General features: G+C 59.0%; 1 protein-coding gene across 10 annotated transcripts; it reads right to left on the bottom strand.

Annotated features, from left to right (window-relative positions):
• Positions 1-1,073: 1,073 nt before the first annotated feature.
• LOC119862257 lies at positions 1,074-20,055 on the bottom strand. 10 transcript variants are annotated; one of them, XM_038418638.2, is made up of 25 exons: positions 18,471-20,055; positions 17,410-17,563; positions 16,746-16,820; positions 15,188-15,316; positions 14,883-14,975; positions 14,228-14,337; positions 13,126-13,214; positions 12,147-12,247; positions 11,778-11,921; positions 11,475-11,633; positions 10,930-11,077; positions 10,086-10,165; positions 9,707-9,826; positions 9,026-9,322; positions 8,598-8,727; positions 7,748-7,876; positions 6,918-7,040; positions 5,778-5,898; positions 5,592-5,649; positions 4,972-5,151; positions 4,010-4,195; positions 3,594-3,736; positions 3,171-3,255; positions 2,519-2,719; positions 1,074-1,944 (listed from the first exon to the last, which is right to left on the bottom strand). In XM_038418638.2, exons 2-25 carry the CDS (start codon positions 17,551-17,553, stop codon positions 1,471-1,473), a joined length of 3,519 nt encoding a protein of 1,172 aa, XP_038274566.1. In that variant the 5' UTR covers positions 17,554-17,563; positions 18,471-20,055; the 3' UTR covers positions 1,074-1,470. The 10 variants fall into 10 exon arrangements, with proteins under 10 accessions (XP_038274566.1, XP_043350383.1, XP_038274568.1 ...); XM_043494448.1 differs by having other exon boundaries at positions 17,410-18,610; positions 19,663-20,055; XM_038418640.2 differs by lacking the exon at positions 17,410-17,563.
• Positions 20,056-20,910: the final 855 nt, after the last annotated feature.

Below are 20,910 nucleotides of genomic sequence, written 5' to 3'. Positions count from 1 at the left end.
AAGGCAGTGTTTGCAACTATTGACTCATTCTTTTAAGTCTTTGCTGACCCCTTTACAATTTTTCAACCTCCTTTTTGAGGTTTGGACACCAGCGTTGACCAGGGTACCCAGTCTTGGTCTCTCCAATGCGGCAAGTAGAGGTCATGCTAACTCCCCACTCCTAGAAGCCATCCATCCATTGTGAGCCCAGTTCTACTATCCCCCAACCTACAACTTCGCCAAAACTTAACTAACCCAGCTGAGTGTCCATATCCATAAGTGCCCTGTGTCAAGGGCATCAGAGCCTTCCCAGAACTGGGGGGCCGCAAACTTTTGCCCTGCTCCTCCTCTTTCCCAGAGGACCTGCCCCATGCCAAGCTGGAAGCCAGAGCAGTGCCAGGGAGCCCAGTCCCCCCGCCCTGGCTGGGCCAAAAGCAGCCCGCTGGCCACGTCCCCGTCTCCCAGACCTCTGTCCACGGAAGCTGGAGGGATCCAGGCTCCCCATAGCTACCTGTCTGTGTGGCTATCCCTGACCCAGCTCTGGCTGAGGGGGCAGGGCCTCATAGCCGCAGCCCAGCTGTGGTAAGAGCCCGCGCAGGCAGCTGTAGGGAGCTGTGATAGCTGCTTGTGGTGTAGGGAGCTTAGGAGGTGGGGACATAGGCCCGGGACTGCTCTCAGCCCCGCAGGCAGGTGGAAGGTCTGCATGGCTCCCACAACTACCCCGGCTCCCCGACCGGGCTCCATGCTGGCCTGGCTGGGGGTGGAGGTCTAAGGCGGAAGGGGTCCAAAAAGTGGGAGAGCTATGGACCCGCTAACCCTCCCACTTCTGGTGCCACTTTCCTGCGTCACAGTAATGGGGCTAGCTGTGCCTCTGTCCCCTGCTGGCTTCACTGCGTGCACCCCTCTGGTGCCAGGCCTCTGTCGCTATCTCTCCGGGGAGAGAATCAATTGAGTCTTCCATTCTTAGACCTGCCCCTGGGCTGCAGCACTCGGCAGAGCACCTGTGCTCATCCAGCAGGTTCGCCTGAGTCCGGCCCCTGCAGTTCTGCCCTTCGGGCGTTGCTGAGCAGCGGTGCAGTGAGCAGCCGGCCTGGTGAACCAAAGGCGGGTTTATTTGGACAGTAGGAACAAAGCACGCTGAGAACAAGCATCATAAAACAACCGGCTAAGCCCACGGCTCACCACCCCCAGGGTAGCTGCAGCAGGCCTAGCTTCTTCAGACATGCCCAGTGGGTGCCTGTGTCCCCTAAAGCCCTCTGCCCCTTCCAGAACGAGTCCCTTTTAAACTCTACTCCAGGTTTTGGATCTCTTGGAGCCTTTTCGGGCCTTGGCCTTGTTGCTCAGCACCCTCAAGTCCTGAGCAGTGGCTGTGCTGGAGCCATTCTTTCCCTTCCTGCATGTTTTTCCCCGACAGCCCCTGAGAGCTTGTTTGTCCCAAACTAACCCAGTTAGCCAGACAGGAATCCCCAGTATCCAGGTCAGGCTGCAGTGTTACGAACAGCTCCAGCTCAGTCCATATACTATCCCGCAGGCCAGCGCCGAAGCACAGGGTGTCCTCGCCAGGTGCCGGCCAGAGTGCAGCCACCAACACAGAGAAATGTGCTTCTGCAGGGGGGATTGGGGCCTGGCAGGGAAAGGAGGGCTGTGATTGCGGACATGTAGGTTCAGTGTCTTTTTTTGGGGGGGGGGGGGCGCTGTCTGGCCATTCTGGACTGTGATTGGCTGGGATCCTTCCCCAGCCAGCTGATTTCCAATAGATGGTTTCTCCAACTGTGTCCTGGAGTCCGGAATGTGCCTACGGGATCGCGAGCCGATCTGGACCCACAGCTGGGCACTTATGGCCTCTCCGAGTGGCTGGGACCTATCAGGGCCACTCCGCGTCGGACGGGAAAGAACCTCCTCAGCGAGGCTGCGAAGGGCCTGGCTCTGGGACTGGCTGGGCCTGGGCCAGGCTGGCTCCTCCTGCTGCAAGGCATGGGGAGAATAGGATGAGCACTGGGAGCAGCACGAGGCCCTGGGGCTGGGGGCACGGACCCCAGTGTCCTAGCTTACGGGATATGCAGGGACCCAGCCTGGACCAAGCAGGATGCTGCCCAGTTTTAGCTGTGGCTTGAGTGTTAGTGATGCACTCTGGTCACTCGGTGCTCGTGGGACAGGGCGGGGGGCTCTGCTTACACCCACTGGAGCATCGAGCCAAATCTGCGACAGGCCGAGCAGCCCAGTGCCCAGAGGCGGGTTGGCATCCAGAGCAAGCTGGCCATTGACCCTGAGTCACATGCAGAGGGCCCCCTGGCTACCTGGGGGCACATTTCCAACTCAGCTCTGGGGGTGCAGTCAGGGCAATGCACTCAGCTCTTGGCAATGGGAGAGGGCACCACAGGGGGGAGGGATAGCCCCAGGCTCCTGGGGGCAGGGAAGAGACAGCATGGTTGCCTGAGACCCCTCAGGCAGGAGACATTGCAGGGGAGGAGTAGTGGCTCTGGGCCCCTTGACGGGTGCGTGGGGGTGTGTGTGTGGTTCTTTTCTTTGCCTACCTCACCTGGTGCTCCTGCAGCAGGTAGCCATTGAGGTCCATCTCCAGTAGCCGCGGGGTGATCACCAGCGGGCTTGGCAATGCCAGGTCCTGCTGTGGCCAGACCCCACTGCTCCCCAGTGCTGAGAAGCTCCACAACTTGTGAGGCCCTTCCTCCCTTGGGGTGCACAGCCGGAGACCCCGCATGGCCAGGGGGCTGTTCACTTCCTGCAGTCAGATACAGGCATCTCATTGCTGCGTCAGGACAGAGAGCTTCCCGCCTCTCCCTTTGCCAGGCTGTGGCAGGGGGACCCAGTGAGGAACGACTGGGGCAGAGAAGGCCAGAGGGCAGACAGGGGAGCTGTAGCCTCTTGATTCTGCCAGTTCCATCCTGTGTGGGCAAAAGGGCCTCTCCCTCTGGGTTCTGTGTCTCTGCCCCATGCCCAAGACCAAGCCTGGATCTGGGGGAGCAACACTGAACCCCTACACTTAGGCCAGTGGCAATGCAGGCAGCACCCTCCTGCCAGGGGCAGAGGGACCACAAACCCTTGAGGTGCCCAGGTTGCACTGGGCCCCCAGGGCGAGGTGTCTCTCTGGGGTAGCCCACCTGGTAGCCCTAGGCCTTCCAGACATCACCCAGCCTAGTCCTGGGGGGCGTCATAGCTGGCCAGGACCCTACCTGTCCCATCAGCGCTGGCACCAGCATCTTGGGAGCGGGTTGGGGCCGAATGTCGCTCCTTCCAGGAGGGGTTAGTGCGATTGGCCTGGAGAAGATGGGTTAAAGCCCCGGGGAGGCTGTCAGGAGGGGAGGGGAATGGGGGCTAGGGGATGATCCAGGAGCCCAGACCCACCTACCTCCCAGGGGGCTGTAATGGGGGGAGGGTTGAAGGTGAAGGGGGAGAGATCTCAAGGGAGGCTGGAACAAGAGGGGCCCTGGGGGGTTGGTTTGGAAATGGGAGCTGCCAAGAGGAGGACCGTGGGCGGGACGAGGGCCCACAGCTGCCCTGCTCCCTGCTGCCAGAGCCAGCAATGCCAATGGACAGGGGGATCCCTTGAGCTGGTTCCCACCCTGACCCCCCACCTGGGTGAGAGTGGGCATTACCGGCCAGCCCATGGCAGCATGGGCTGGATCAGGAACAGCCCTGAATGCTCCTCCACACGCCCCAGCGTCTCGCTGAGCAGCTCTGCCAGCTGCAGCCGCCTCGCCCGGCTGCAGCACCACTCGCCCTGCCAGCGCTGGAGTCTCTGCCAGGGACACGGAGGAAACCGAAGTGGGGTCAATGCAGAGAGCAGGGCGTGCCAGCGCCCCAACCACCCAGCATGCCCCCAGCACATGCAGCTACACACTGCCAGCACCCCCACACTCCAAAGGGACCCCGAGCACCCCTGCTCAGCCACACCCTGGTAGCGGCCTCTGGCCACAGACCCACTGATCCACCCACTCAGAGCAAAGCACCTCTGGGCTCCAGCCAGGGAGCGAAGGAAGCAGGGCTGCAGAGCCGTCCTAGCCAGCCCTACCTGCTGCCTCAGCCCTCGGAGTCGCCCCAGCACACGGGGCGCCTTCCTGCAGCCACAACTGCCCTGAAGTTGCTCCAAGGTTTCTTCTGCCTCCTTCATGCAGACATAGGCCAGGTAACCCCTCACCAGGCCCTCGAACCTCTGGTGGCGGAGCCATCGGAAGCCCCCCATCAGCAGGCTGGCGTCCTGCCGGGAAAGATGGCCCCTGAGCACAGCACCACTGCAGCCCGGCATGGTTCTGTTCTTGCCCGGGGACCCCATTACACCCTCCATATTGTCTGCAGTAGACCCCAGTAGTCAGCTCAGATGCTGTTCTAGGCAGCCCACAAGGGAATCATGGCAGATCCCTCATGGGCTAAATGTAGCTTGGCCTTCCCTGGATCCGGGTGAGGCACGGGGCTCTCTTAGATCATTTCCTGCTTGAAGGCAGCAGGATTCTAGTGGTCAGTGCACAGTGCAGGGCGTGGAAACTGCCATGGACTCCTGGGGTGGCCTCGCTGTACCTCAGTTTCCCCATCTGTAAAATGGGAATCCTGGGACTCATCTGTCTCCCTGGAGGCGTGAGGATCTGGAAGGTATTTGGAGACACTCCGATGAAAGGGCGAGACACATTCTAGACTGGCCTCTCTGAGCTAATGGGCCCCACTCACTCATCTGCCATTCGGTGCAAGGCCAATGACCCAGGGCAGGGAGCGTGGGGAGAGCCAGCTGGAGAGATCATCACGTGAGTTGTATGATATTCCTCCTCCCCCCATTTAAATGGTGGGCGTCTCCGGCCACCCCAGCTCCCAGATGAAGGGAAAATGCCCCTCCTGTTGCCAGTGGTTAGAGGCCGTGAGTGAGAGAGGCTCAGTGCAAGTGCAGGAAGCAGAGGGATGCCAGGGGAGGTAGCCTCCATTGCCGGCAGGTGATTCCAGCCATTCCTCCAGGCTTGGCTGGTGTCTGAGAGCAGGCTCACCTACCTGGTACAGGCCCCATGGCACCTGGCCTCTGCATACGCCTTGGTTCAGCACCCGTCTGTTGTGCAGCTCATCTTGCTGAGTAAACAGGACCCTGGGGGCTCTCCTCTTGGTCCCGGTGCTGCCAGGCTTGGACCTGGGACTCAGCCCCCCTCCTGCGCTCATCAGCTGGCCTTGGGTTAGCTGGACAAGAACGGCAGGAGATGGTTAGCAGTAGCAACCCCTGGGCCTAGCTCTCCCAGCAGGGTGAGCGCAGCTCCACTGCAGCCAATGGTGAATCACCACATGGGGGCGCTCTTCCCTCCACCAGTGCTGAGCCATGCCCCAGGACATGCACTGGAGGGCCCATCCTGAGCACAAGAGCTGGCCAGTGAGTGGCCAGACCAACAGACACTGGGTGCGAGAGCAGGGTGCCAGCCATTGCTAGCTGTCTGGCTGCCTCTGTGGCTAGGCATACAGAGACCTGGGGGTCGATGCTGGCTGTTCATACCCGCAGTGCTCATTGCAGCTTGGGAGGCACCACGCCACCTCGACTCCCTGCATTGACTTGTGCCAAGAGCAGCTCAGCCAGTCCAGGGGATTTGGGCCTATACTGCCCACCCTGGCCTCCCAAGCTCCCTTACCGGGACAGCATGGGAACTGTGCCCTCCTCCTACAGGGCGCTGGTCCAGAGCCAACGGGCTGAAACGAAGGGGAGAAAGAGCTGGGTAAGCAGCGAGGCACCTGGTCCCACAGACCACTGGGGAGCTGAACTGTGTGCCCGGCAGCAGGGAGCTCGGGAACTGGGACGACGCCCCCCAACCACTTACCCTGCTCCACCCAGGGCAACACCTTTTCCCAGAGCTGGTGCCCCTTGATCTGACGTCACGTCCTGCGGCTGGAGCAGCATCTTGTCATTATTGCTTATACCTTCAAGCAAGCTGTAAAAAACTGGAAGCCACAGAAGCTGATCTTGTCTGTTGCTCTCCCTCCACTGTCCCCAGCACCCCCGAGAGATAAACCCCTTCTTCTGACACTGGCACACTGAGATAACACTGGTCACCATGGCAATAACACAGCACAAAGCACATCGTGCTACGAGCTGTATGGAGTCGGTGCCGGACTGTCTAGTCTGCTGGGTTTCTACAGCCCCAGTGCAATGGGGCCCTAGGTATCACCATACCAGGATCATTAACAAACTAACAGTGTCTTGGTGCTGCTCCCTAGCAGTCAGTAGAGTCGAGGTTGGGCAGATCACCCAGGGGAGTGAATCCTAAAGCAAGATGCTTGCATGAGAGAGCCCAAGGCTGAACATGCAGCATCCAAATGCAGGCAGCAGGAGCACCCAGGCAGGGCACATGGCGGGAGGGATCTCAGACCAGTTGAGGCTTTACTGATCTGATGATCATTGCACCCAACAGTGACCAGACGCCCGAGCACCCGCGCTAGGAGCTGATGTCAGCCCAGCAGCTTGTGAAGGGGACAGCTCAGTTCTGCAGTGGCTGGAGGTTCCACGGGCACTGGCTGGGGTGCCAATGCGGGCAGTGAAGCTGGAACTCCAGCCAGACTTTCCAGTTTCCGGGTGTCACAAAACCGAGATATCCTAGGGTGTCTCTGATAGATCTGGATCACTGACCATATACTCACTGCTTTTACAACCTGGACCTAGCACAACTGCCCAGCTGCTGTACAAGCAGGCCCCTCCTGCAGGTCTGGGCAGGAGCACTGGGGGGCTGCAGGGAGCAATGCCAGGAGGGTGCCAGTGATTTCAAACCCAGAGGGCTGCTTGGGAGAGCTGGGAGCAATCAGGGCTGCCCAAGATCACGTTGGCAGGAACATGACCCAGGAAAGGAACAGAAGCAGCTCAGCTTCACAGTCAGCTGCTCTGGAGACCACACCCAGCGCTGTAGAGCCCCGTGGGCAGCCTTGCCATGCCGGGCTGGGAGTCTCAGGCCCGGCGAGTCCCATACCTAGGGTAGCGTTCCCAAGCAGTGTGCAGATTTCAGCTCCTGCTGCTTCCTCCAGGGCCGCTGGGAGCTCTGTCATCTGCGTGCCACACGGGCCATCCAGGAGCCGAGCCAGTGCGTGGAGCTCTGCAATCCAAGCACTAACGGGTCAGCCGCTCAAGCACAATCATTGCACAGCACCATCCAGCCGAGGGCACCAGCACATGGGTTAGCGGCAGGGACTGAGCTCGGACCTGCTGGATCCAAAACCACAGCCCCTGCTGCCTGAGCTGAAGGGCAGGGCCAGCAGCACCAAGGCCCAGCTTACCCAAATAGTCTGCCCACCAGAGCGGAGGCAACGAGCTACAGGCTACGGAGCACCCAAAGTGCTTCCTGTACATTCACAAGCTCAGCCTCGCCACCCCAGGCCACAGAGTGGGGCAGCGACTTGGCTGGGGTCTACAGGCAGCACATGGCACAGCTAGGGCTGGAACCCAGGAGTCCTGATGCCCATTGCCCCGCTGTAACCATGACTCTGCTCCCTGCATTACTATCAATGGATTTACCAATAGCTTGCCCACTACACTGTCTACGTAGCCTATAGCTGGCCATGGCCCTACCCCAGGCTGGGAGGGTAAATACATTGAATGGGGATGGGACCAGATAAGGACCTTAGCTTGTCCCAGGCAGGACTAGCCTGCTGGGGTGGCAGGGCCCCAGGAACAGGCTGCTCCTGCTAACTCTAGGGCCTCTGTCCTCCGGTTGAGGAGTGCGCTGCCTGCCTGTGCACCACGGCTTGCTACGGACACACCAGGGGCTGCTGCTGCCTTTTCCCCCGTTCCTGGTGGCTTTACCTTTAGCGATAAGTCCTGCCCTCAAGGTCTCTATGAAGGCCACCACGCAGCTGTTGGCTCCACCGTGTCCGGTTGCAGGCACTGGGGTTGACCCGCTGTGGGACTGGGACAGGGCATCTGGGGAAGCACCTGGGTCAGGTGGAGACAGGGTCAGTCCTGGCCATGGAAGGGCAGGGACTGGGTAGGCACCATTCTGGGCAGCAGAGCACAGTGGGGCTCCTCTCTGGGCATACCCGCATGACTGCTTGTGGGGGGAGAGGTTGGGGCCCTAGTGGGCTGGGCACATCCCCTGCCCCCCATGGCTGCATGGCTCTTCACGGTGCCAAGCAGAGGCTGTGATCGAGGGAGCATTGCCTGGGCATGGCAGAGCAAATCCTTGTGCTGTAGACAACACCCCCCAGCCCTGTTAATGCCACCCAGGTACTTGGGGAGCAGGGCCTAGAACCCCCACCCATCTTCTCCCCAAAGTCAGGCCTCTGCTGTCTGCTGTCTGATCTCAAGGAGGTCGGTTCCCTTCGCTGCTGGAAGTAGCAATCTCTTCACCCCCCGAGGGGCCTCGCTTCTACAAGGCAACATGCCCAGAGACACACAGTATGGGACGCCAAGGAGGCACTGCCCACCTCACAATACACGGGCAGAGCTGGCTTCCCAAGGCAAGCCATGGGGATGACGGGCCCAATCCTGCAGTCTTGGGCAGACCCTCAGCAACACCACCTAAGGGCATTGCCCCCCCAGCATGCCTGTGCCAGGCTGTCCTTGTCCCTCTCTAGCATCACCCTGGGTGCCTGCCTGGCCCGGGCACAGAGGAGGCACATGCTGGTGAAGGCTGTCTGCAATATGTCCCACCCACCTGCTCTGGGGGCGCCCCCATGTCTGGTGGGCCCTGGGGAAGGAGTGGCTCCTCCAGCAGGGGTGGGGGGCAGAGTCAGCTCAGGGAAACCTTTGGCCTCCAAAGTCAACTGCGATCCAGCTGCAAACATCTGGAAACCAGACCAAGAATCCTCTAAGTCACTGTGGCAGCAGCAGCGCCCACCTTGGGGCGCCGGAAAAGGCAGTGATGGTGCCAGGCTCCCGACCACCCCCTTGCTCTGCCCAGCCCCATTCAAAACGCTGCTGAAAATCCCTTCCCAGCCCATTGCTCTGCCCCCCACACCTCAGCCTCAGTCCGCTCCATGCTGCTCCTCTGCTCAGCTCACACCAAGTCACTGCCCTGCCCCTTCCACTCTGCCAGACTCAGCTGCTGCGCCACCTCCCACCGTGCCTGCGACGTCCCCTCACCTGTGGGGCTGTCTCCACTCGCTCAGCCAGCTGCACCTGCAGCACCGGCTGTGTCTGCTGCACCGTCTCCACCGGCTGCACCAGTACCCCCTGCTGCACTGTCTCCAACTGCTGAGCTGTCTCCCCTCGCTGCGCTGGCTGCACCATGGCCACCTGCTTCATTGGCTGCCCCCACTGGGACATCTCCAGGTGCTGCGCCATCTCTGCTGGGCACGTCGTCTCCACTGGGCACATCATCTCCAAGTGCTGTGCCGTCTCCACTGGGTGCCAGGTGTGCTGCAATAATCTCTGCCTCTCCTAGAGCACAGGACAGACAACCCTGCCCCAGCACTCATGCAGGTCCCAGGCCACCCCAGCCTGACCTTCCACACACAGGGCAGGTGCGGATTTTGGCCACGCAGCTCCCCTGGCGAGGGACAATCCTGGCAATGCGTGCCTGCTGGAGCACGCCCGTCTGAGAGGGCTTGCCCAGGCCATGCCCAGCTCTGTCACACACCCGGCATCCAAGCAATGAACCCGCTGGACCCACAGATCCTGGAGAGCCCCATGGAGCTTGGACACTCCCTAACATTACAGGCAGCGACTCGGGAGAATCTGAAATCTCTTCTCTTCCCTGAGGAGATCTTGTGCCCCCTGAACCAGCCCCCATCCCCCACCATGCCAGGTCCCGCAAACACCCACCTCCTCCCACTCAGCTGCCATGGTCCTGCAGTGCCTCTCCCAGTGCTCTGTGTCCTCCCGGCTTTGCAGCTGGGCTGCAGCTAACTCTGCCTCCAGGGCAGCCAGGTGCCGGGCCAGGAGCTGGAAGACACAAGCCAGCACTCAGACTGAGACCCAGCTGCAGGACGAGCTCCCTGGCCCCTCCCTTGCCCGGTTCTCCCCCTCCCCACCTTGCCCCTGCCCGTCTCCAACCTGAGGAGGTGCCAGTTCGCTTTCATGGCAGTACAGGCCCAGGTCCAATCCTCAGGAAATCAGGAGTGAGAAGGAAAAGAAAGAGCCATCCTGAGTGGTCCCCAAAGGCCGACCTCCTCTCCCCTCCCCCCGACAGCAGGACACCCACCTCACATGTAGTCGAGGCCTCTGGAATCTGCACTGCTCCATTCCCGGCTGCAGCGCCCCGACTCGGGCTCCTCTTACCCCCTGCAGAGACGGGCACGAAATAAAGGTAATTAGGTGCCTAACTCCCATTGGTGTCAATACCTTTGAGTCACATGGCCTTGGCAGCTGATGCACAAAGGGCATCTCCCTGCAGTGCCAGCCCCTCCCAGCCAGGAGCAGCTGTGAAATCACCCGTTTTCCTTCCCCACCATGCACTCGCCCCGCTGACCCCAGCTGCGGGTGCCAGTCCACAGGCTGGGCCAACACAGGCCTGGCATGCTGGGCTCTGCAGGGACTCTGCCAGCAGGAACAGCACAGGGCAGCGGGATGTGGGGACTGGGCATCTCCTGGAGCCATGTCCCCTCTGCCCTGGGGACATGACCTTGGACCCCTCCAGCCAGAAGAGAGGCTGCCCATCCTGGCACTGACGGAGCCCAGGGCACGCAGGGCAGGGCTGGGCACACTCAGTCACCCCCCACCCCTTGCAGTGAGTCTCTGGGCCTGATCCCTGCACTGATCTCACCACCTCTCTGGTACTGTCCCGTAGGCCTTTGCACATCCTCCACCCCAGCCAAACCTGCACCCAGATCCTGCCACATGGCTTGGCAGCCAGTCCCCTGGGGAATGGAGCCGGGGGGAGAAGGCAGCTGCTGTTGGGACCCCCTGGCATTTCTGGCCCCTCATTCAGGGATCCAGCCCAGAGCCGCCCTTCCAAGGAGTGGGACTCCAGGGGCTGCAACCCCAGCCGCCTCCCCTCCCCACAAGGTGAACTGGGGCTGGGCTGAGCAGCCCTGGACAGCAGGTACCTGCAGAATGTGTGGCTGACTCCTCTTCAGCATCTTCCTCTTCCTTCCCAGCTTCCCTGGGCCCTCCAGCTGGCCCAGCCAGTGCCCCTGGCCCCAGGGCAGCTGAGTGTGCCAAGGGACCACCAACGGGCTGCGGCTGATCCGAGTGCTGAGCAGGGAGAGAAGGGGGTGGGGAGAGAAGTGGGGACAGAGGGAGTGACAGAGGGAGACAGGCAGGGGGACCAGAGACCTGGATCTGCTGGAACAGGGGGGTAAGTAATTCACAAGGAGGTGAGGGGGCTTGGAGCAGGGAGCTAATACACACAGGGGAGCTGGGAGTGGGGCCTGGGGGGGGGAGTAATGCACTGGGGATGCAGAGGAGCAGAAGCTCCAAGCTGATGGGGGGAGGACACTAAAACCCGCAGCCCGAACTCGCGACCCCCCCCCACAGCCTGCACGGGGGGCGGCTTGGCCACCCTACCCAGGGTGGATCCTCAGTTGCGGGGAGAGTCTGCAGTGCAGCCAGGTCGAGAGCATCGAGCATTGTGAGGGGGATGGGGACTCACCTCTGGGTTCGGGAACCCCCCTTCAGGTTGCACCATGGACTCTGCCAGCCCTTCACCCAGCTCCCTTCCTGCTGGTGGCCCCTCCTGGGCAGCCCCCGCACCAGAGGGGAACAGCCCCCCTGAGCATGCAGCGGGACTGGATAGGGCGCAGTCATTGCACTGGGACAGGAGGAGTGGGATTAGTCCTGGCACTGAGTCCCTCCCTCCCTGGCCAGTGTGCAGTGCCGGGGAGTCGCCCTGCGAGCACAGCTGGGTACAGAGTCTATGGGGTCAGCTCCTCTCCTGGGCCAGCTGGGCCCTCACCTCGGTGGCCACGTCCCTCTGCAGCCACGCCTTCTCCTGCAGGAACCCGTCCAGCTCCGCGATGTGCGAGTCCCGGCTCCTCAGCTCGGCTTCCAGGCGGGCCCGCTGAGCCCCACTCTCCTGCTCCAGGCTTTGCAGGCATCTCTGCATGGGCAGGGAGGGCAGGGCTGGTTAGCAGGGCGCCCGGGCCCAAGGGACAGTGGGGCAGCAGCAGCAGCAGCACCAGGGAGAAGAAGGTCCCTCTCCCCATCCCAGACTTCGGGAGTTGCTATGGGTGGTGGGCCAGGGCAGTGCCAGAAGCCGGCTCTCCATCCCTTCCCCATGCAGGGCCTAGGTCCAGCTGGGCTGGGCACCCTCCCCGCTGCCCACCTGGGTGCTCTCCAGCTGGGCTCGGAAGAGCCGGCTCTCCTTTGCCTTCATCTCGCTCAGCTGCTGCTGGTCCTTCAGTTGTTGTTCCTTGGTCTCCACGTCTGGAAGAGACCAACAGCCGCTGGACATGAGTTTATGGAGGAGATGGTATGATGGGATAATGTGATTTTGGTAATTAATTGATCTTTAAATATTCAGGATAAATAGGCCTAATCCCCTGAGATGGGATATTAGATGGATGGGATCTGAGTTACCCAGGAAAGAATTTTCTGTAGTATCTGGCTGGTATGAATCTTGCCCATATGCTCAGGGTTTAGCTGATCGCCATATTTGGGGTCGGGAAGAAATTTTCCTCCAAGGCAGATTGGAAGAGGCCCTGGAGGTTTTTCGCCTTCCTCTGTAGCATGGGGCACGGGGTCACTTGAGGGAGGATTCTCTGCTCCTTGAAGTCTTTAAACCACGATTTGAGGACTTCAATAGCTCAGATATAGGTGAGGTTTTTCGTAGGAGTGGGTGGGTGAGATTCTGTGGCCTGCGCTGTGCAGGAGGTCAGACTAGATGATCAGAATGGTCCCTTCTGACCTTAGTATCTATGAATCTATGACACTTCTGTCAGGCCCTCGGGAGGCAGTATAGGGCAGAGTCCCCAGGGGACCGTGAGCAGGGACTGCCTGCTGCCAGCAAAGACCCTAGGCCAGGGGACACCCAGAGCCCCACTGCAGAGCCTGGCAAGTGGGAGGGCCAGGAGAGCTGAACGCTGGGACTAACAGGGCACCCTGGGCTCTGATGCTGGCATCACCCGCGTAGTGGCTGGCCTGGCAACTGCTGCTCATGCGCCTGCCAGAGGCCTTGCTGCAGGGCCTGCATGTGGCCAGCCATGGCGTGTGGTGAGGTGCAGCCATGGGATGCAATGCTGGGGAGCCCAGAGCACCCCAGGCCCTTATACCCGTGTCACAGGGGGTGGGACACAGCCCCTCACCTGCTTGAGCCTGCAGGAGCCTGTGTTTGATCTGGACCACCTCTTCCTTAGCCTTGTCTAAAGTCTTCTCCACTTGCTTCCTGTGGCTCCTGAAGGACAAACCCCATCTCACGAGATCACCCGTCTCACCCCAGGCCAGCCCCTGCCCAGCCCCACCCACCCAGCTGCAGTTGGGGGAACCTCTAGGGTAGATTACCTAGGAATACGCGTGCAGGGCAGACAGCCTGTTTCAGGGGAGTTCAGCACAGAGCCCAGCTCTTCAGCCTGGCAGTCCTGACTTGGCAGAGGGGTGTCACATACACAGCCTCTCTCTGGGACCAGCTAGTTGTTGGTTGTTGTGGATAGCACAAATCTGCAGTCCCCTGCCTGCGGCTACAGCTTCTGTGCCTTTTGGGGTCAAATGTAGCCTGCTTCGAAGGGGAGCTGCTCCGTTGAATGGGACCCACTCAGCAGGGGGCTGGTCTCCTGCGAGTTGTCTGGGCTAGCTGTTCAGGAGCCTGCTGGCCTCAGCTAACAGGCCTGGGGGTTTAGCTGTTAGATCCAGGAGGCCCAGACTCCCTCCTGCTGGCCCGGGGCACTGCATGCCATAGGGTGATCTGACCTTTCTACTGTCTTCGATTACTTTCTCTCTCCCTAGGAAATACAGTTCTGTCAGTCAGACATGGTTGCTGTGTGTGGGGGAGACCCAAGCATGGTGGATTGGCCCCTTTACCCAGCACCCCTCTCTGTGACTGGCCTCAGGGAAATGGAGAACCCAGGACTCTGACAAAAGATCGACAGGGTCCTACTGGTTGTGTTAGGGGTTAAATGGGGCTGGACCCCCAGCTAGACTGATCCGCGTTAGGCTACGTGCACATGGTCATCACCTAGCCAAGTTGCACAGCGACCACCCTGCCCAGCTGCTGAGGGAAGGTCATCAGTGTAATGAGCCTGGAGGTCTCAGCTTTGCTGCAGGCTGTATCCTCAACCCACTCCAAGAGCATGGCTGATAGCAGGTGCCAGGAGCAGCATGTGAAAAGGGAGATCTGTGGGCGCAGGGTCCGGAAGAACGTAGCAGCAGGCAGGGAGGCTATAGTGGACACAGCTGCCTGCCCAGCAGTACCTTTTGGGGCTGTGGGTGGCCAGGGTGCTGGTCACGTAGCTGACAATGTCCTTGTTCAGATCCGCCAGGCGGGACATGGCTGCCTCAGCCGAACTCAGAGCCGCTGTGACCTGACAGCAGAGATGGGCAGCTCCTGAGACAGCCTCTTGCAGGGGCGGGGATGGGAGAGGGGCCTAGGGACAGTGCCCACAAATGACTGCAGGCTGCCAAGTGCCCTGGGTGAAATGGGCTGGGGGAGGGGCGCAGCCTAGTGCCCACATCTGATGGTCTGAGAAGCCCCTGGAGTCTGCCCCTCCCTCCACCTCTGACTCAGCTCCTCCTGGTCTGGTCCGGCTTGGTTAATCTCTCCCAGCGCCCCGGGGGCATCCCTAGCCCAGAGCAACTGGCCCACAGGAATTTGGGCTCGTCGGCAGGTCCTAAGCAAACCGGTGGAGTGACACTTCCAAGAGCCTATAAAAAGCAGCAGGAATGTGAGTGGGGCGGTGGCTCACACTGCCAGCAGCCAGTGGGTTGCTCATTGACATGGGGTTGTCTAGCTGGTGGGTGGCTACGTGGAGCTGGACAGGGTGCCCCATGGGCTCTGGGGTCATGGCACTGCTGTGCCAGTCACTCAGCCCCAGGGATGGCAATGTGGCTCCAGCCTGCCGGGCATTACCGTGCCAGCCACGTCGTCCATGTACACGGGGAAGTCGTCGGGCAGGCTGTAGTTCTCCTCCGCCAGCCCCAGCTCCGCGGAGCAGCTGAAGAACTGCAAGGGAGAGAAGCACGGGTCAGAGTCCAGCCTGCGTCCCAGGCCAGAGGGGACAACTGCTTGCCAAGGCCCAACTGGTGAGGCCCCAGCTGTGCCCATTTCAACCTGGAGCCTGCATCTCTGCACAGAGGCATTGCCACGGGTATGATGTTTGCCTCTGGGCCCCCCCGGTTCTCCCCAGACCCTCGCACACCACAGACCCCTCTGACCTCCTGCAGCTGGCTCAGGAGGCTGTTGCGCTGCCCACAGGTCTCCTGGTACCCCACGATGAAGACAGTCACTTGCTGCTGGTATCTCCTCTTCTTCACAGGGTCCCCCAGGATGGCTGCCAGCTGCTCCTGGGCATCCGAGAGAGAAACTCTGGGCTCATGCAGCCCAGAACGGCGTGCCCCTTCCCATGCTCAGGGTGTACGACGTATACACGTCCCTGGCTCTCCCCTAAGGCTGTTCGGAGCCAGCTGGGCCTGTCCTGCCTCATTCAGATCTCCAGAGCTCACCCTTGGATAAGGTGGACTGTGGCCCAGATTCCTCCTTCTGACCTCTCCCCAGACTAGACCAGGGTGTGAGCCTTTGGCTTCCCTTGTTTGCCAAAGCAAGTCATTAGCAAATGGCTAAGTCCCATGTAATGTCCAGGCGGGTGTCTGGCATCGCTGCCGCTCAAGCGCGGGAGTATTATGAACATAATGATCCCTGGTTCTTATAGCACCTCCCATTAGCTGGGCTCAAAGCCCTTGACACCGACCTCCTTGTAATTATGTCCACTGTACAAAGGGGAAACTGAGGCACAGCAAGGGACTATGACTTGCCCAATGTCATCTAGCAGGCAGGGGCAGAGCCAGGCCTAGAACCCAGGTCTCCTGAAACCCAGTGCAGTGCTCTTTCCACTAGACCACACTGCCTCCTGCAGCAATGCTGGGCAAAGAGCTAAAAACCCACCCAAACCAGTGGCTTGCACTCACCACAATTCACCGAGGTCTCATTCACTAACATGTGATCCAGCCTAATTCACACTTCACCAGCCCCTAGTGCTCACAAAACTCCTGCCAGGGTGGGGATTTTCCTAGTTAAACACTTTCACTTGGTCAATCAAGTGAAAGGGGGGGGGTGATAGCTCTGTGGTTTGAGCATTGGCCTGCTAAACCCACGGTTGTGAGTTCAAACCTTGAGGGGGCCATTTAGGGACCTGGGACAAAAATTGGGGATTGGTCCCCCTTTAAGCAGGGGGTTGGCTAGATAACCTCCTGAGGTCCCTTCCAACCCTGATATCCTATGATCAGGATGCACAAACAACCCCATGTGACAGTTTGCTGCAAATCCCCCCTGCCTGCGAGATGCCTGAAGAGGGGCTCTGTGGCAGCACTCAGGGCGCAAGCCAAGCGCCACCAAGCCTGGCTCCGCTTCTGTACAGTGGGCACCAGCCACGCTGGCACTTTCTAGAGCTCCCAGCCCTGGGGTTGTATCACCCCCAACTGTGTGGCAGGAGCTGGGGGGGAAGAGACAACACTGGAGCCTTGTGTGCATGGGGGAGGGGTGGGATGCATCTATTCCAGTTGGAGGGCTCCTTAGGGCTGCAATCAGCCTCCAATCTGATTCGTTAGGGTGCTGCCCTTAGCCCCCCCCTTCTCAGCCTGGCCTCCCCTCCCCTGACAGGAACTACCCCATGCAGGGGCAGGGACCTGTCTGTGCAGCAGCCCAGCCCTGGCGGCTTTCACCCTCGCCCCATGGGCAGGGGTCTGTGGGAGAGGCACTGTGCCCTGTTGAACCTACCACATCCTCCACAATCTCCGTGGCTGCTTGCTGGGCAGAGGAGACCTGCTCACTGCGCTCATAGGCCTGCATTATCTGACAGGAAGTGAAAGGGTTAATCAGGAAAGGCCTGGGGCACTGCTGGGTATGACACACATGCCACTTGCTGCCCCCCTCACCCAGACAGAGCCAAAGCCCATTGCTAGAGTTTGGGAGAGTATCCCAGCTTGAGCAGGCAGGGAAACGTGCCAGGAAGGCGGCTGCATGCCCCTCACCTATGGGGATGAGCAGAGCTGATAAGGAGAGCAGGAGCATCTCTGCTGAACAGGGGGGCAGGAGAGGAAAGCAGCAGAGGAGAGGGTAGGGAGCAAAGGGTGATGTGTGGGGAGCAAGGCCTGCCCACCCTTTTTCTCTGCTGTAGAGATGGAGGAGGCAGCTCGGCCCTCTCTGAGCTACTGGTTCAGGCTCTCTGCAGACTCAGACAGACATCCCTGCAGCAGCTTCTTTTCACAACCATGTGGGCTACAAACTTCTCCCTTCAGCGGCAGTGCCCCTTCCACTCCGCTACGGCTGGAAGCTGTGCCACACTCGGGTCAGGGCTCCAGCAGGGAACAACACGGGATCCCTAGTCGGGGGCAGGTTGCAGCTAGACAGGGATGGACATATGGAAATGCCATTTGCTCACATGGTCGATCCGCGCCCGGATCTTTTCCAGCTCTTCCCTGGTTTCCTCAGCCTGCCGCACTGCCTTGGAGTACGTGGCGGCTTGGATCACAGCCGGGGCAGGCCTGGCCCAGCTGTGGAGGCTGCTGTCCCAGCTGGTCTCCATGGCAGCCAGCCTGGGCAGGAGGAGGCAGAGGTGATGCAGTGGAAATCTCTGCCCCCAGCCTATGTAATTTGTTTCCTTGGCTTTGGGGTTTCTCTCAGCCCAACTCTCAGATGATCCACAGATTTTACTTTTCTCCCCCCTTCCACACAGCTCAGTCCAGGAGGCTGGTTACGGGGCTGGGTCCCTCACTGACCCACCACTAGTCACTCCATAAGCCGGCTCCTAAGCCTTAGGGTGGGATGGGGAGTGCTGCGCCATGTGGCATGCAAAGCGCTGGATTTGCTATTTACACCACTAGGTCACCTCCTCTCTCACCCTTCTTAACACAGCACCAAGGGGCAGAGATTGACGTGCTCACAGCCAGGCAGTTCACAACCATCATAGCTCTGGCCTGTGCTCACACGCTGGGAACAGACACACCCTGATCTCGCTTTAGTGGGCTGCAGGAGCAACACGCTCAGCACTCCCACTCCTCACACACCATGGCAGTCACACCGCCTCTGGGCGTTTCCCTTCCTACCACTCACAGCTGGACAAGGCAACGAGAGAGGCTGGGCCATTCCAGTGACAGCCCCCCGGATAGACTGGGGATGCCCCACAATACAGTGGGGCTCTGTATAATGCAAGGCATTAAGGTGTGAAGGGATCATGATGATGATCTAATCTAGCCTCCTACACAGCACAGGCAAGGGACTCTCACTGAGATTCCTGCAGTGAGGCCATAGCTCCTAGAGAAACCCATAGTTACTGGAGAGGCTGTGCATTAGATAGCTATGGCCTGTCAGCATAGCCTAGCCTGTGCCAGAGCATTACAGACCTCATGAGGGTAGTGAACTTCGCAGGCATGCAGGAGCTGGAGAGAAAACATAAGAGGCAACACACTGAGTGGCAAAGTCCGCTGCTTGGAAGTCACTCACCTGCCCAGAGCTCCAGCATCGGCTGCTATTGAGTGAGTTGCACTGTGGGGATATTTTCCAGCCTGATGCTCACAATGGTTACTATAAACAGGTGTTTAGTAACTGCGTCCCCAGGGGAGAGTGCACACACCCCACAGCTTCTACGGAAGGAGGAAATGGAAAATCACCCACACCCAGACCTTAGCCTCTGCTACTTACCTGGCCCAATCACTAGTGATCAGGTTGGCAGGGATGGAGGTTTTCACCATGGAATCCAAACCTCCTTTAACTGGAATTTACTTGGCAATACCCTAAACTGACAGCAGCTCAGCTACCACCAGGCAGCTCTGCAAAGGGTCATGGTTCAGGTTTGGGTAATCGGCCAACAGCTGGGACGCTGCTCACTCTATAAGTCAGTCTAGCAGAGAACAGAGTCTGACACCATCCAGGGGGTGGACAAATTCAGACTGGAAATAAGTGGAAATGTTTAATAGTGAGGAGAATTAACCATTGGAACAAATTTACCAGCAGTCACAGTGGATTCTCCAGCACTAGCAATTTTTAGATGGAGTGGATTTTTTTTAAGTTATGCTCTAGTGCAACTAGAAATTAATTCTGCAAAGGCTTGTGGCCTGTCTTATACAGGTCAGACTAGATGGTCATAATGGTCCCTTCTGGCTTTGGACCCCATGAATTAGCCAGGTTACTAGTCATACCTGAGATTACTAGAGACATTACAGAAACTGTGTCCTTTTTGCTATTGATATGATTTGTTTCCACTCTGCACCTCTCTTGAACAATGGATCTAGTCAGTTTCCCTTGTCAGATCTCAGGTGCTCCTATTTTGCATTTTTAGCATGTCTCCTACCCAAGAAGCTAAGAGCTTTGCAGTGACTCAGAGCACACCCCTCTGAGGACATCTTCACACACCCACCTCAGGCACACGGGAGGCCCATATTTTAGAAGTGACCCGATAGAAGACTTCCATTTTTACTTCTTGACTGTCCAGAGCAGAAATACAACAACCAGACAGAGAATCCAGGGCAGCTCATTTTCCCTGCTCCTCCCCAGCCCTGAGGACCCCCTGTGGCCCTGCCATCATGAACACAGTCCGTCTAGCTAGGGCTATTGGAAGGGGACAGAGCGTGCAGTGACTGGCCATGGAAGGTGGTTTATTTGGAGTGGAAAGTAGTGCTCACATACTAGGACTCACCAGCTTATTTCAAAGAAATTGACAGCACACACAATGAGCTGAATCTGGGACTTTTCAAACCCCATACAGCCACGGATGTGCTGGTACAGCCCAGGCCAGGAAACATCTCGATAAGGAGGCTGCAGGGAAGATTTAGTACAGAGGGCAGCAGGGACAGAAACTCCCAGCAGAACCTCTCCAATTCACAGTAACCCCAGCGACCGCACTTCTGCACTCTGAAAACAAGGGTTTTCCGAACAAATCATCATCATCAACAAATCATCACAGAAAGCGCTGTGTTCAGGTAGTAGCACCTCTCCCCTGGGCTTCTCCCTGCCTTGCTGCAAGCTCTTCTGAGACTCACAGAAGGTAAAGAGCCCTCATACTGCAATGCCAGGGCTCAGAGCACACACTACTTGGTGTCCCTAGTTTGCTAATCCACCTTGGTTGACCGGAATTGGGGACAGAGTACTACTGAGTGCATGCAGGGTGCTACCTCTACACCTGCCCCAGAGCGTAGGAAAGATGTGTGTAGAGTGCCCTCTCTGCAATGGTGGGTAGGTCAATCAGAAAGTCCTAAGCATGCCAGCACTAGTATAAGGCATGTCTCGACCTCCTGTGAACACACTGTGATGCCTCCCATCCGGTAATGCATCACACAGCATGTGCCTCAGCATGGATGGCACTGCATGACACGGTACTTGCAGCTCATGTGCTGGGGAGACTGCTGACCTAGAGGAGACAAAGCCCATGGAACCAGAGAGCAACACCAGGACCTAAGGAGCCAGTGTGGTATTGGGGGGTCTGCTGGGCTGAAACTCTCACCTCCACCCTGGCGATACACGGTAAGGGAGAGCTGGCAAGCTCACAGCCTCACCAGCTGGGCAGGAATTAGGGCTTGTCCACACAGGACAGTCTTTACCAGTTACCGGTATGATTAAACCAGTGTATTTAACCAACCTAGACATACCAGGGTAACTCTGGTTCTGGAATATGAGAGCATCCATGTGGGGGTTACACGGGGAGAACTAGCAGTTTTCATACACTGTCACTTACACCAATATACTCTCCCTGTGCAGGCAGCCCTCAGGCCACTCCTCAGCACCTTCATCCTGGTGAGTAACACAGCATTCAGGACCAACTGCTGTCCTTCAGAAGGGTCCAGCAGCCGCTCCCCAGGGGAACAGGGCATAGCTACCATCCTCCCAGGAGACCAGAACTACTCTGCTAGGCTCGGAGGACAGTGCACTGTGTTTTTCGCCCTCTGGT

The sequence above is a fragment of the Dermochelys coriacea genome, chromosome 10 (genome assembly GCF_009764565.3).
Source record: "Dermochelys coriacea isolate rDerCor1 chromosome 10, rDerCor1.pri.v4, whole genome shotgun sequence".
NCBI lineage: Eukaryota > Metazoa > Chordata > Testudines > Dermochelyidae > Dermochelys > Dermochelys coriacea.
The sequence above is the reverse complement of the archived record's forward strand: the minus strand, read 5'-3'. Positions and strand labels throughout refer to the sequence as shown.